General features: G+C 48.5%; 1 protein-coding gene across 1 annotated transcript in view; it reads left to right on the forward strand.

Moving 5' to 3' along the window:
- Window positions 1-5,914: 5,914 nt before the first annotated feature.
- Window positions 5,915-15,194, forward strand: part of rgs9b (regulator of G protein signaling 9b) — a 104,533-nt gene continuing 95,253 nt past the window's right edge. The window contains exon 1 of the mRNA XM_070857855.1: window positions 5,915-5,988. Coding sequence (XP_070713956.1) covers window positions 5,926-5,988 — 63 coding nt within the window. The 5' untranslated portion in view covers window positions 5,915-5,925. The remainder of the gene's footprint in view (window positions 5,989-15,194) is intronic.

Here is a 15,194-nt window from a genome sequence, read left to right on the forward strand (position 1 = left end):
GTTTTATATTTCAACAACATTTGCGATCACTGCTCTTTATAAATTGTTAGTTTGCAACTGAATTTCTTTATCCTCAAGAAAGACCATCAATAAATAAACCCTTTAATGTAAATGATGTGAATAGGGTTTTAACAATGGTGATGTTGAAGAATATGAATCATCATCATAGGCAGTCCCTCGTGTCGAGGATGACTTGCTTCCATGCCAAAAAGGGATGAGTTCACAGGTGTTTCAATGAAGGACCTGATATTCCAGATCCCGAACTACATCCTGAAGGGTGGAAGATGCCTGTGTGTGGATTTTTTTAACGTGTGGTGGCCTTTGCACACCAGCCAGCACACGGGCTTGACAGAGCTAGGTCTTGGTCCAGTGGCAATGGTTAACCAAGACGACTAAAGACCTGCTCTGCTGCACGGACCTAGTGCACACACACATTGCAGTGTGGGCTGGCCCGTGCTGCCCCTGGGCCCTCGCCTCTCCTGGGCCCCGATCACGTTGCTCCACGATCACTCGCTGCTCCTGCGCCCCAACCTCGCTGCTCCTGCCCACGCTCCAATCAGTGACCTGGACCTTGGTGACGTTCAATCCAGTCGCCCTCTTCGCAGCCGTCGCTCTCCACCACGTATTGTACCTTGAAGTGGACCTGCTGATGGTCCTTGCAGGTCGGGGCCGCCGCGCCGAATGCCGGGTCGGGCCGCACGCTGCTCCTTTGAAACATAGAAAATAGGTGCAGGAGTAGGCCATTCGGCCCTTCGAGCCTGCACCACCATTCAATATGATCATGGCTGATCATGCAACTTCAGTACCCCATTCCTGCTTTCTCTGCATACCCCTTGATCCCTTTAGCCGTAAGGGCCACATCTAACTCCCTTTTGAATATATCTAACGAACTGGCTTCAACAACTTTCTGTGATAGAGAATTCCACAGGTTCACAATTCTCTGGGTGAAGAAGTTTCTTCTCATCTCGGTCCTAAATGGCTTACCCCTTATCCTTAGACTGTGACCCCTAGTTCTGGACTTCCCCAACATCGGGAACATTCTTCCTGCATCTAACTTGTCCAATCCCATCAGAATTGTATATGTTTCTATGAGATTCCCTCTCATTCTTCTAAATTCCAGTGACTAAAACCCTAGTCGATCCAGTCTTTCTTCATATGTCAGTCCTGCCATCCGTCTGGGGAATCAGTCTGGGGAACCTTCGCTGCACTCCCTCAACAGCAAGAATGTCCTTCCTCAGATTAGAAGACCAAAACTGTACACAATATTCAAGGTGTGACCTGTACAACTGCAGTAAGACCACCCTGCTCCTATACTCAAAATTCTCTCGCTATGAAGGCCAACATGCCATTTGCCGCCTTCACTGCCTGCTGGACCTGTATGCCAACTTTCAATGACTGATGTACCATGACACCCAGGTCTCGTTGCACCTCCCCTTTTCCTAATCTGTCACCATACAGATAATATTCTGCCTTCCTGTTTTTGCCACCATAGTAGATAACCTCACATTTATCTACATTATACTGCATCTGCCATGCATTTGCTCACTCAACTAAGCCGTCCAAGTCACCCTGCAGCCTCTTAGCATCCTCCTCACAGCTCACACTACCACCCAGCTTAGTGTCATCTGCAAACTTGGAGATATTACATTCAATTCCTTCGTCCAAATCATTAATGTATATTGTAAATAGCTGGGGTCCTAGCACTGAACCTTGCGATATGCCACCAGTCACTGCCTGCCATTCTGAAAAGGACCCGACCCGCAAGGACCATCAGCAGGCTGAGGCCTTCAAAGGATTCTTTCTGAAGAATATGAATAGAATATAATAGAGTAACATAAAAGGACCAGAAGGATATGTTGATAGGGTGAGATAAAGTAAGGTGGGAGGAGACTCACATGGAGCATAAACACCGGCAGTACTGTTGGGCCAAATCGCCTGTAGAATTTACAGAATACTGTAAATTCTGTGCAATATGTAATCTACAGTTAATTGAAATAAAACAGAAAATGCTGGAAATATTAGCAGGTCATGTAACATCTGTGGAGAAACAGGGTTAAAGTTCTAGTTCTGATGAAAGGTCATCGACCTGAAACGTTAACTCTGTTTCTCTCTCCAACAGATGCTGCCTGACCTGCTGAATATTTCCAGCATTCTCTGTTTTTATTTCAGAATTCTAGCATCTGCAGTATTTTGCTTTTGTGCCGTTAATTTAATGAGCTTGTTGTAGGTTACCCTTAAAGAATTTATATCGACCCCCAAAAAAGGCATGTGATGAAAATTTCGACAAACACAATGTAGTTGTTTAGAAGACCAAGTATGTATATTTTCCGTAATAACACAAAATATCTGTACCCAAGACTGGATGCACACTTTTTCATGCATATTTTCTATCGTTATACAAATGTGCACGGCAGGTTGGATATGCATGTTTCTATAGCTGCACAGTCCCTATTTCTGTCATTTAAATCACCATCACTGCATCTTTAAGAGCAGCAACCTCAACTGCCACATCCTTCGCTCTTGCCAACCATCTCATCTAGTGTACTCCTCAAGTGTAAACCTTTCCAACCTCCTCCCTATCCCTCTCACAACTCTGCCTTCGAGCCACTGGCAGACAAACAATTAGTAGGTTTTAAGCAGCGTCTTACAGGAGGAGAGAAAGGTAGAGCGATGGGGAGATTTAGGGAGGGAATTCCAGAGCTTAGGACCTAGCCAGCTGAAGGCACGGCCACCAAAGGTAGAGCGATGGAAATTGGGGATACGCAAGGGGTCAGAATTGGAGGAGCGCAGAGATCTCAGAATGTTGTAGGGCTGGAGAAGGTTGCTGAGATAGGGAAGGGTGTAGGGCTGGAGGAGGTTGCAGAGTTAGGGAAGGGTGTAGGGCTGGAGAAGGTGGCAGAGATAGGGAAAGGTGTGGGCTGGAGAAGGTTGCAGAGATAGGGAAGGGTGTAGAGCTGGAGGAGGGTGCAGAGATAGGGAAGGGTGTAGGGCTGGAGGAGGGTGCAGAGATAGGGAAGGGTGTACGGCTGGAGGAGGGTGCAGAGATAGGGAAGGGTGTAGGGCTGGAGGAGGGTGTAGAGATAGGGAAGGGTGTAGGGCTGGAGGAGGTTGCAGAGATAGGGAAGGGTGTAGGGCTGGAGGAGGTTGCAGAGATGGGGAAGGGTGTAGGGCTGGAGGAGGGTGCAGAGATAGGGAAGGGTGTAGGGCATGAGGAGGTTGCAGAGATGGGGAAGGGTGTAGGGCTGGAGGAGGGTGCAGAGATAGGGAAGGGTGTAGGGCTGGAGGAGGGTGCAGAGATAGGGAAGGGTGTAGGGCTGGAGGAGGGTGCAGAGATAGGGAAGGGTGTAGGGCTGGAGGAGGTTGCAGAGATAGGGATGGGTGTAGGGCTGGAGGAGGTTGCAGAGATAGGGAAGGGTGTAGGGCTGGAGGAGGATGCAGAGATAGGGAAGGGTGTAGGGCTGGAGGAGGTTGCAGAGATAGGGAAGGGTGTAGGGCTGGAGGAGGGTGCAGAGATAGGGAAGGGTGTAGGGCTGGAGGAGGGTGCAGAGATAGGGAAGGGTGTAGGGCTGGAGGAGGGTGCAGAGATAGGGAAGGGTGTAGGGCTGGAGGAGGGTGCAGAGATGGGGAAGGGTGTAGGGCTGGAGGAGGGTGCAGAGATAGGGAAGGGTGTAGGGCTGGAGGAGGGTGCAGAGATAGGGAAGGGTGTAGGGCTGGAGGAGGGTGCAGAGATAGGGAAGGGTGTAGGGCTGGAGGAGGGTGCAGAGATAGGGAAGGGTGTAGGGCTGGAGGAGGGTGCAGAGATAGGGAAGGGTGTAGGGCTGGAGGAGGGTGCAGAGATAGGGAAGGGTGTAGGGCTGGAGGAGGATGCAGAGATGGGGACGGGCGAGGCCATGGAAGCATCTGAAAGGATGAGAATTTTAAAAATGCGGCGCTGGGAGTCAATGCAGGTCAGCGAGCACGTGGGTGATGGGTGAACGGGACTTGGTGCGAGTTAGGATATGGGCAGCAGAGTTTTGAATTAGTTCAAGTCTACAGAGGGTGCAAGGTGGGAGGCCGACCAGGAGACCATTGCGATAGATTTAATGCCTGTCTTACAACCATTCACTTGATCAGATTCCCTCAACGACTATCTGTCCCACCTGTAACAGAGACTGTGATTCCCGTATTGGGCTGTTCAGCCTAAGAACTCATCTTAAAAGTGGAAGCAAGTCTACCTCGATTCCGAGGGACTGCCTATGCTGATGCTCCTTAAAACCTACCTCTTTGACCAAGCTACTGGCAACCTGTCCTAGTATCTCCTAAGGTGGCTGGGTGTCAAATTTTGTTTGACAAATCTCTTGTTAAGAACCTTGACACTGCTCCCTGCATTTTTCACGCTCTCAGCGTTGAGATTCGAAGAGCTCAACACCCTCCCGGAAGCACTTTCTCCACCTAGGGCAGACTTCACCAGGCTTCGCTGGGCAGGCCACATAGTTCGCATGCCAGATACGAGACTCCCTAAGCAAATGCTCTATGTGGGGCTCCTTCACGGCAAACGAGCCAAAGGTGGGCAGCAGAAACGTTACAAGGACGTCCTTAAAGCCTCCCTGGTAAAGTGCGACATCACCACTGACACCTGGAAGTGCCTGGCCGAAGACCGCCCGAGGTGGAGAAAGTGCATCCGGGAGGGCGCTGAGCTCTTCGAATCTCAACGCTGCGAGCGTGAAGAGGTCAATCGCAAGCAGCGGAAGGAGCGCACGGCAAATCAGTCCCACCCACCCCTTCCCTCGACGAATGTCTGTCCCACCTGTGACAGGGTCTGTGGCTCTTGTAAGCGGGTAGGTCCGAGGGCCTCCTCGTAGGACTGCTCCTGGGCACGGCCAAGGGTGCCATCAGCCGGTCCAGGCAGCGGGCAGTCGAGGGGGTCGTTCAACCTGACTGCCTGCCTCTCTTCCGCACGTACATCCGCGCCAGGGTGTCCTTGGAGATGGAGCACGCGGTGTCCACCGGTACGCTCGCGGCCTTCCGCGAGAGGTGGGCACCGGAGGGACTGGAGTGCATCATTATGCCTGGCAACCAAATTTTAATTTGATTTTATGTTTTAAAGTTTCATTTGTTTTAATTGCCGGTGTTTTTAGTGTCCCCCTCCCCTTTTGTAGGGGGCACTTGTAGAAAAATATATATATATGATTTTAGTGCCCAAAAAAAAAACTTTAAAAAAAAATACAAAAAACAAAAAAAAAAGGGCCTTGTAAATGTTTGGTGCGTCCCCCAGATCGGTGGGCCACGATTTAATGTTTTCGTTTCCCCCAAAAGAGTTCTGTGGCTCTTGTATTGGACTGTTTAGCCATCAAAGGACTCACTTTGGGAGTGGAAGCAAGTCTTCCTCGATTCCGAGGGACTGCCTATGATGATGATAAGAATCTTGGAGGCCATTCGGCCCATCGAGCCCCTGCCGGCTCTCTGCAAGAGCACCTCAGCCAGTCCCACTCCCCGCCCTTTCTAGCCCTGCAATTTTTTTCCTGGCGTTACTTATCCAACTCCCTTTTGAAAGCCACGATTGAATGTGCCTCCAGCACCCTCTCAGGCCGTGCATTCCAGGTCCTAACCACTCGCTGCTAAAAAGAAGCTTCCCCCTCATTGTCGCCTTTGGTTCTTCTGCCAATCACCTTAAAAGGCCGCTGTATAAATGCAAGTGGTTGTTGCGTTGCAAGTGCAGTTCTTTGCAGATTGATTCTTTTTATGTGTCCCTGGCAAGTGCGTGTGCGCATGTGCGCCGGGCGGCTGATTGACAGCCGGACTGTGGCCCGCCCCGGAGCGCGAGCCGCCGTTGCCTTGGCAGCAAGGAGCGACGAGTCTGCGCACAAGCCCGGCATCACTTGGATACAAAAGGATACTGGGATCCGATTCATTCTCAAATCCGAGACTCCACAGACCGGAGGCAACATGACTATCAAGAACTGCACTCAGGGTCAGCAATATCGGCCACGAATGGCTTTCCTGCGTAAGGTAAAAGAGAGGAAATATTATTATTAATAATAACTCCTGCCAGTCGGTGCTCTTAATATCAGTGGGGGACTTTTGCTGAAAGCGCCCAGACACAACCAAAGTATGAATCTGCAGAGGCAGAATTGGAGCTGTCTTCCTTTGGAAGTAAAAATTATATTTCTGTTTAACAAAGAGTGCAATTTTTGTGATACGTGGTGCAAATGTGTGTCTCTCTCACCCACACATGCAAGTATTATTCAGGATTGATTTATTCCAGGTTAATTTGCTTAGCAAATTCGTTTTATATCAAAATAAGCAACAGATTACTGTCCTGCACTGGAACTATTTGTGTACTCCGTGCCCAGCATAACGGGAACTGTCTGCTGTAAGCACGTTGTTTGTTCTGTGAATTTTGTTTAGGGTGGGGGTGCTTATTAGAGATTTCAGAGAATGCATTTTATTTTCTTTATTGGAAAATCTTTCCATGCTCTTCTTGCAGCGCTTTCTGGAAACAGCTCTGCTCCGCCCTTCAGTCGAATAAAAAAAAGACGAATTTAAAGACAATAATCCGGCCAAGCGACAATAAATAGCCTGGGGAGCGAGTGTGGGGCATCTTAGGGCTAATAATAATCGGTCCTTTGTCCGATTTCATAGAATTAACGATATTGAGAGTGACAGGACCTTTAATACCTGAAACAAACCTCGTGCATCATTCCAGCTTCAGACTGTGAAGAGTGATACAGCAGCAAAAATGATACCAGAAATGTCTATACTCTTAATATTTACAAATAAATTAAGGAATAAAGGTTTAGGACGGGACACTTTAGCAGAGTTGACCTCTAACGTAGAATCCCATCGCAGTCTTGACCTCTATCCGATGCTGAGTGACTTGTTCCTGTTTCCAGCATTGGCTCAGTGTTCTTTTCATCTTTTATAAATGATATTCCGACTGCCAATTAGATGACGACCCATCAGTAAATGAAAATAAACCGCCCAGGCATGAACAACAGACTGGCTATCATTAAAGACATTTCTAGTGTGCTGCTTCCCTCGCCCTCCTACCCCACACACCTTCATTATTGCCTCTCTGTGCCAGTGATCTGTGCGTGCGCCGTCTCATTCCAGCCTGGAGCAGACACCACACATAGCAGTTCTCCAGTTTAATGCGATCTTCCTCAGATAGGCCACAGGGACAGTGAGGGAATAAAAAATGAAAGTGTAAGAGCGATGTCACGCTGATGGAAGAGGTGGCTTGTTGGAGGTTGGGGTTAAGACTCATTTGCTGCATTTCGATATTCGAACAAACTCATATTTTTCCTCGCTTGCAATTCTCCATTGGGTAGCACTCTCGCCTCTGAGTCAGAAGGTTGTGGGTTCAAGTCCCACTCCAGAGACTTGAGCACATAAATCCAGGCTGACACTCCCAGTGCAGTGCTGAGGGAGTGCTGCACTGTCCGAGCTGCCGTTTTTTGAATGAGATGTTAAACTGAGATCCGTCCTCCCTCTCAGCTGGACGTTAAAAACCCCTCCGCCTAAGTTTGAAGACGAGCAGGGGAGTTATCCCTGATGGCTTAGCCAATATTTATCCCTCAATCAACATCAGTAAAAACAAATTAACTGGTCATAATCATATTGCTGTTTGTGGGATCAAACTGGCTGCGTGTTTTCTACATTATAACCGTGACGACACTTCAAAAGTACTTCATTGGCTGTAAAGCGCTTTGGGACATCCTGAGGCCATGAAAGGCACTATATAAATCCAAATTTTTATTTCTTACTCCTTCCCTTTCCTGTTGCTGTACTTTTTAAGGGTGCCTTCTGTCATTGTCCTACCTTGTTCCAGTGCCATTCTTCAAATATGATTCTCCACAGTGAATGACAGCAGGCTATTCGACTGTGGGGGTCACCACAGCTATATACTCATTTCAGTTCTCTTTTTTTTTTGCTGCTCTAATCACCCTTTTTGATATGCCTCTGTAATCTTTTTTCCTGTGGGCCCTCTCTCTCTGCATGCCTATTGGTTTGATTTTGACATCAATTGTCTGATTGATATGAGCTATTTGAAATGATGATCACAAGATGCTGAGAAGCTGTTTTCCCGATCGTAGAGATAGAACCAGGGGTCACAGTCTCAGGATAAGAGGTTGGTCATTTAGGGCTGAGATGAGGAGGAATTTCTTCACTCAGAGGGTTATGAATCTTTGGAATTCTCTACCCCAGAGGGCTGTGGATGCGGACTCATTGATTATATTTGAGGCTGAGATCAATAGAGTTTTGGACACTAAGGAAATCCAGGAATATGGGGATCAGGTGGGAAAGTGGAGTTGAGGTCGAAGATCAGCCATAATCTTATTGAATGGTGGAGCAGACTTGAGAGGCCTACTCCACTCCTGCTCCTAATTTTTATGTTCTTATGCTTATGAATACATCCTAGAAACCTAGGATGTGCATGGCAAAAAGTTCATTTGATGCAACTCAAATTAAAGTCAACTCTGCCTTTAAGTTCATGACGTGGTAGCGTAACAATCAGTTACTGAATGTATATCAGGTACAAGGGAAGGGTACAGAGGGAATTTGGGCTATTAGGAGAGAGATCGGGTATGAGGACAGGGAAATGGGGGACTATTTTTGCTTTTGAAAAGGAGGAAGAGATGTCCGAGTTGGGAAAGGAGTATTACATAGAATTACACTGAAGTTACAACACCGAAACCAGTGTTGGTGTTTGTAGCCAGTAGTCCTAGAGGAGGTAGTTGAGATACAGGATGGGATAAAAATTGCTAAGGAGGAGTTACTAGAAAGACTGGCTGTATTTAAGGTAGATAGGTCACCAGGGATGCATCCTAGGATGCTGAGGGAAGTAAAGGTGGAAATTGCAGAGGTACTGGCCATAATCTTCCAATCCTCCTTAGATACGGGGCTGGTGCCAGAGGACTGGAGAATTGCACATGTTATACCCTTCTTCAAAAAAGGGTGTAAGGATAAATGTAGCAACTACAGGCCTGTCAGTTTAATCTCGGTAGTGGGTAAGCTTTCAGAAACGATAATCAGAGACAAAATTAACAGTCACTTGGACAAGTGTGGATTAATTAAGGAAAGAAAGCACGGATTTGTTAAAGGCAAATTGTGTTTAACTAATGTGATTGAGTTTTTTGATGAGGTAACAGAGAGGGTTGACGAGGGCAGTGCAGTTGACGTGGTGCACATGGACTTCCAAAAGCCGTTTGATAACGTGCCACATAATAGGCTTGCCAACAAATTTGGAGCCCATGGGATAAAAGGGACAGTGTCAGCATGGATATGAAATTGGCTAAGTGACAGGAAACAGAGAGTAGTGGTGAACGGTTATTTTTCAGACTGGAGGAAGGTATACAGTGGTGGTCCCCAGGGGTTGGTACTAGGACCACTGCTTTTCTTGATATATATGTTAATGACTTAGACTTGAGTGTATGGGGCACAATTTCAAAATTTGCAGATGACACAAAACTTGGAAGTATAGTGAACGCTGAGGAGGATGGTGATAGACTTCAAGAAGACATAGACAGGCTGGTAGAATGGGCGGACACGTGGCAGATGAAATTTAATGCAGAAAAGTGTGAAATGATACATTTTGGTAAGAAGAATGAGGAAAGGCAGTATAAACTAAAGGGTACAATCCTAAAGGGGGTGCATGAACAGAGAGACCTGGGGGTATATGTGCACAAATCATTGGAAGGTGGCAGGGCCGGTTGAGAAAGTGGCTAAAAAAGCTTACAGGATCCTGGGCTTAATAAATAGTGGCATAGAGTACAAAAGCAAGGAAGTTATCATGAACCTTTATAAAACACTGGTTCGGCCTCAACTGGAGTATTGTGTCCAATTCTGGGTACCGCACTTTAAGAAGGATGTGAAGGCCTTAGAGAGGGTGCAGAAAAGATTTACGAGAATGATTCCAGGGATGAGGGACTTCAGTTACGTGGATAGACTGGAGAAGCTGGGGTTGTTCTCCTTGGAGCAGAGAAGGTTGAGAGGAGATTTGATGGAGGTGTTCAAAATCATGAGGGGTTTGGACAGAGTAGTTAGAGAGAAACTGTTCCCATTGGCGGAAGGGTGGAGAACCAGAGGACACAGATTTAAGGTGATTGGCAGAAGAACCAAAGACGACATGAGGAAAAACTTTTTTAAGCAGCGAGTGGTTAGAATCTGGAATGCACGGCCCGAGACGGTGGTGGAGGCAGACTCAATCGTGGCTTTCAAAAAGGAATTGGATAAGTACCTGAGAGAAAAAGATTGCAGGGCTACAGGGAAAGTGCGGGGGAGCGGGACTGGCTGAGGTGCTCTTGCAGCGAGCCGGCACAGGCTCGATGGCCTCCTGTGCTCGTAACTGTTCTGATTCTATTCTGTGATTCTAAACTCGTACAGGTTAGCCAGTTTATGTGCATCATCGTAATAATGTGGAATAAAGCACACTTGGCAGGATTCACAAGGTTGCTGTCTAAATCAAAGGGTTTGGATGGTTTCTATTTGGAATGATGGCTAATGAAGTGGTTCCTCGGCTGGAATCTAATAGAGCCCATACAACATCCAACCAAAACACGATGAGGCTTCGAGTGGTTCCTGAGTAGTATTAGAATCCGGATTTTAAATGACTGCTTTTGAATTGCCTCCGCCTGCTGCCATTCTAGATTTTTTAAATAGGAAATTTAAAACAATTATAATTTTTATTGATTATCGCAAAGTAAAACTGGCATGAATTTTGGGAGCATGACCTTCAGACACGGGTATTATTGCTGGTAATGTCATTACTGACGTCTTTATTTGGTGTACTTAAATATCAAATAATTATGCAGTTCCTTTATAAAAACACAAGCTGGTAAAAATTCAGAATGAGATTCATTTTCGCAATTTTATAAGGGAGAAGTCAGAATCCGTCTGTATCAGGTCCAGATTAAGGCTGGAACCCAGAATGTCTGTACTTAAACATTGCATCGCCAGGGTAGAATACTGCTTCTTTTGGTGAAATATTTATTAGTTTCAAAAGAAAAAGACTTTGATGTTTTTCCAGCGAATGGAAGGCACTTTAGAAAAATTTCAACTGTGACACTCCTTGTGTTCAATTATTTCAAAAAATATATTCACTGTATTAAACAATTGTTACATAACGGTGATAGCGAATTACACAGAGGGGAACAATTCTAATCTGACCCGCCCGGCTGAATCGGGTCGGCCGCCCGTTTTATACGCTCGTCCTATTTTGCTCCCCACTGATTTAAATATGGACTATAATCGGGCAGGGTGTAAAACCGGCGTTCAACCCGATCCCATCATTTTCCCGCGCCTGGGTGATTTAAAGTGAAATGACCCCCCAGATTCTTGCTGTTGAAAATAGCCAGTGAGGTTCCACAGCCATCTCCTCACATCCTGCTCCTCTGTTTCAATAATAGGTAGAAGCATAAAACAATTCACTATCCTAAAAATGCTGTAAATAAAACTGGCTAGGTGTCAGTATTAAATGTTGCTCCCATGGATTTGTAACGTCATTTAAGCCCCTCAATTCATTGGCGCTTTGTAATTGATTTGACAGGCGTTCCCAGGTTTATGTGGCTAAGGATAAATACAACGGTTTGGGAATGATACTGAGCAGTGGTATTGTGCAAATGCTTTATGTGCTCGTATCAAATTTTCTTTGCAGTTTTCACAGAGAAGTTAATTTCAGGCTGCGGAATTTATTGTAACTGACTAAGCGCTTGTATAGTATCGCAGAATGTAATTTCCAATGTAAAGAATGCATGTTCTATTAAATTGTGTACGGACAGCCAAATAACATGCACAAACCCGCCTAAGCCTATGATCAAAAATGATAGCCAGTCAGTAAGGGCCTCCTTGGTGGCTGAAATTCCGCTGTGACATTTATATTGCATTGGTTAACGCGGTCGTGTGACGTTCCTCTGACAGTCACTAATCTGTTTCGAATAAATTGTGTCAGCTGTGCCTCAGTGGGTAGTCAGGTGGTTGTGGGTTCATGAGCACAAAACTCTAGGCTGACCCTCCCAGTGTCAGTCATCATCATCATAGGCAGTCCCTCAAAGCGAGGATGACTTGCTTCCACACCAAAAAGGGATGAGTTCACAGATGTTTCAATGAAAGACCTAATATTCCAGGTCCCAAACTGCATCCCGAAGGGTGGAAGATGCCTGTGCGTGGATTGTTTTAACGTGGGTTGGCCGTTGCACACCAGCCACCACACGGGCTTGACAGAGCTAGGTCTTGATCAAGTGGCAAGGGTTAACCAAGACGACTGGAGACCAGCTCTGCTGCACAGACCTAGTGCATGCACATATCGCAGGGTGGACTGGCCCGTGCTGCCCCTGGGTCCTCGCCTCTCCTGGGCCCCGATCATGTCGTTCCACGATCACTCGCAGCTCCTTCGCCCCCAACCTCGCCATTCCTGCTGTACCTGCCCACGCTCCAATCAGCGACCTGGACCTTGATGACGTCCAATCCAGTTGCCCTCTTCGCTGCCGTCGCTCTCCTGCATCAATTCGCGCTGTACCTTGCAGTGGTATGCCGCCACGCTGTCCAGGGGCCGCTCGCCACTCCTTTTATGGCCCCGTCCAATGCCATATCCCAGTGCCAGTACTGAAGGAGTACTGCACTGTCTGAGGTGCCGTCTTTTGGATGAAACGTTAAACCGAATCTGCTATCTCGGGTGGACGTAAACGATCCCATGGTGCTATTTCGAAGAAGAGCAGTGGAGTTATCCCTGCTGTCCTGGCCAATATTTATCCCTCAATCAACATCACAAAAACAGATTACCTGGTCATTATCATATTGCTGTTTGTGAGAGCTTGCTAAAGCCATTAAAAGCCTCTCTGGTCGCACAATAAAATGAGGCCCCATAGCTTTCCATCACAGTTAGACAGCATTTCCCACATTACAACAATGACTACACTTTAAAAAGTACTTCATTGGCTGTAAAGCGCTTTGGGATGTCCGGTGGCCGTGTAACAAAATTTGCAGATGACACAAAGATTAGTGGGAAAGCGGGTTGTGTAGAGGACACAGAGAGGCTGCAAAGAGATTTAGATAGGTTAAGCGAATGGGCTAAGGTTTGGCAGATGGAATACAATGTCGGAAAATGTGAGGTCATCCACCTTGGGGGAAAAAAAAAAACAGTCAAAGGGAATATTATTTGAATGGGGAGAAATTACAACATGCTGTGGTGCAGAAGGACCTGGGGATCCTTGTGCATGAAACTCTTTTAGAGTTTATCTGTAAAACATAAAACATTAAACCGTGCCACCCGCCCTGGATGACACAGCAGACATTTACAAGGCCCCTTTTTTTTCCTTTTTTTTTTGGGGCGCTAAAATCAAATTTTTTCCGGTGCCCCCTATAAAAGGGAAGGGGACACTAAAAGCACCGGCAATTAAAACAAATTAAACTTTAAAACGTAAAATCAAATTAAAATTTGGTTGCCGGGCGTGATGATGCACTCCAGTCCCTCCGGTGCCCACCTCTCGCGGAAGGCCGCGAGCGTACCGGTGGACACCGCGTGCTCCATCTCCAAGGACACCCTGGACCGGATGTAAGAGCGGAAGAGAGGCAGGCAGTCAGGTTGAACGACCCCCTCGACCGCCCGCTGCCTGGACCGGCTGATGGCACCCTTGGCCGTGCTCAGGAGCAGTCCTACAAGGAGGCCTTCGGACCTACCCGCTCCCCTCCGCACAGGGTGCCCAAAAATCAGGAGAGTGGGACTGAAGTGCAGCCAGAATTTCAGGAGCAGCCCCTTCAAATAATGGAACAGGGGCTGCAACCTTGTGCACTCAATAAAAACATGGAACACGGACTCCTCCAGACCGCAGAAATTGCAGGCGGCCTGGGAGTCCGTGAACCGGCTTAAAAATTTATTGCACGGCACTGCTCCGTGCACCACCCTCCAGGCCAAGTCCCCGATGAATAGTGGGAGGACCCCTGCGTAGAGTGCCCTCCATCGGGGACCCCCGCCTCCTCCGGACGGCAAGATGGTACGCCATGGCGTGTCCGGACGGCCGGCGAGGATGGCAAAGTTGAGGGTGTGCAGGAGCAGCCCGTACAGGAAACCCCTCCGCGCGGAACTGAAAGGCACGGAGGGGATTTCCCCGAGGCGGCTCAAGTTGTGAGGCGCCGGCCCCCGAGGGAGGTTCCGGGGTTTGGCGCCGATGAGGAATTCCGTCCGGACGGGGGTCAGTTCGGACGGGATCTCCCCACGTGCTTGAGCCTCCTCGATACACCTAACGGAGTCAGGGCCCAGAGCTGTTTTTAGCGACTCGATGGCATCGGCCGCGCGGCGGACGTTGGCAGAATTTAGGCGCCGCGCCAGCGTGACTGGCGCCATCCAGCCCGCTCCTCCGCCATCGAGCAGGTCCCTGACCCTGGTCACCTCACCAGCCACAGCCCTCTCTTCCGACCGCCACATGAAGCCTCGGCCGTGGAGGTACGGATTCCCGAGCAGCGGTTCCTGCAGGACGGCCGCCACTCCAGCCGGCGGAGAGCTGCGCTTGGTGGAGACTTTGTTCCAGACCCTGATGAGTTCCCTGTAAAAGACAGGCAGCTCCCGGAGGGCGGTCCTGGCACCCCCCAAGTTCACAAACAGGAGCTGCGTGTCATAATTGAGGTCGAGCTGCTGGCGGAAGAAATACCTCGCCAGAGCACACCACCTAGGAGGGGGCTCGACGTAAAGGTATCTCTGCAGGGTCTGAAGACGGAAAGTCGCGAGCTGGGCGCTGACGCACACCAACGACTGACCGCCCTCCTCAAGCGGGAGACTCAAGACCGCGACAGAGACCCAGTGCTTCCTGTTGTTCCAGAAGAAGTCCACCAGCTTCTTCTGTATCTTGGCGACAAACGCAGGGGGAGGGGTCAAAGTGACCAGCCGGTACCACAGCATTGCGGCCACCAGCTGGTTTATGACTAGCGCTCGACCCCTGTAGGACAGCACTCGGAGCAGTCCTGTCCAGCGCCCTAGGCGAGCGGCGACCTTGGCCTCCAGCTCCTGCCAGTTCGCCGGCCAGGCTTCCTCGTCGGGGCTAAGGTAGACTCCCAGATAGAGGAGATGGGTCGTGCTCCAGGCAAAAGGCCTGAGCTCCTCCGGCAGGGAGTCCACCCGCCACTGACCCACCAGGAGTCCGGAACATTTCTCCCAGTTGATCCTGGCGGAGGACGCGGCCGAGTAAATCTCCTGGCACTCACGCATCCTCCGCAGGTCAGCG

This window comes from Pristiophorus japonicus, chromosome 16, assembly GCF_044704955.1.
Source record: "Pristiophorus japonicus isolate sPriJap1 chromosome 16, sPriJap1.hap1, whole genome shotgun sequence".
Taxonomy (NCBI): domain Eukaryota; kingdom Metazoa; phylum Chordata; class Chondrichthyes; family Pristiophoridae; genus Pristiophorus; species Pristiophorus japonicus.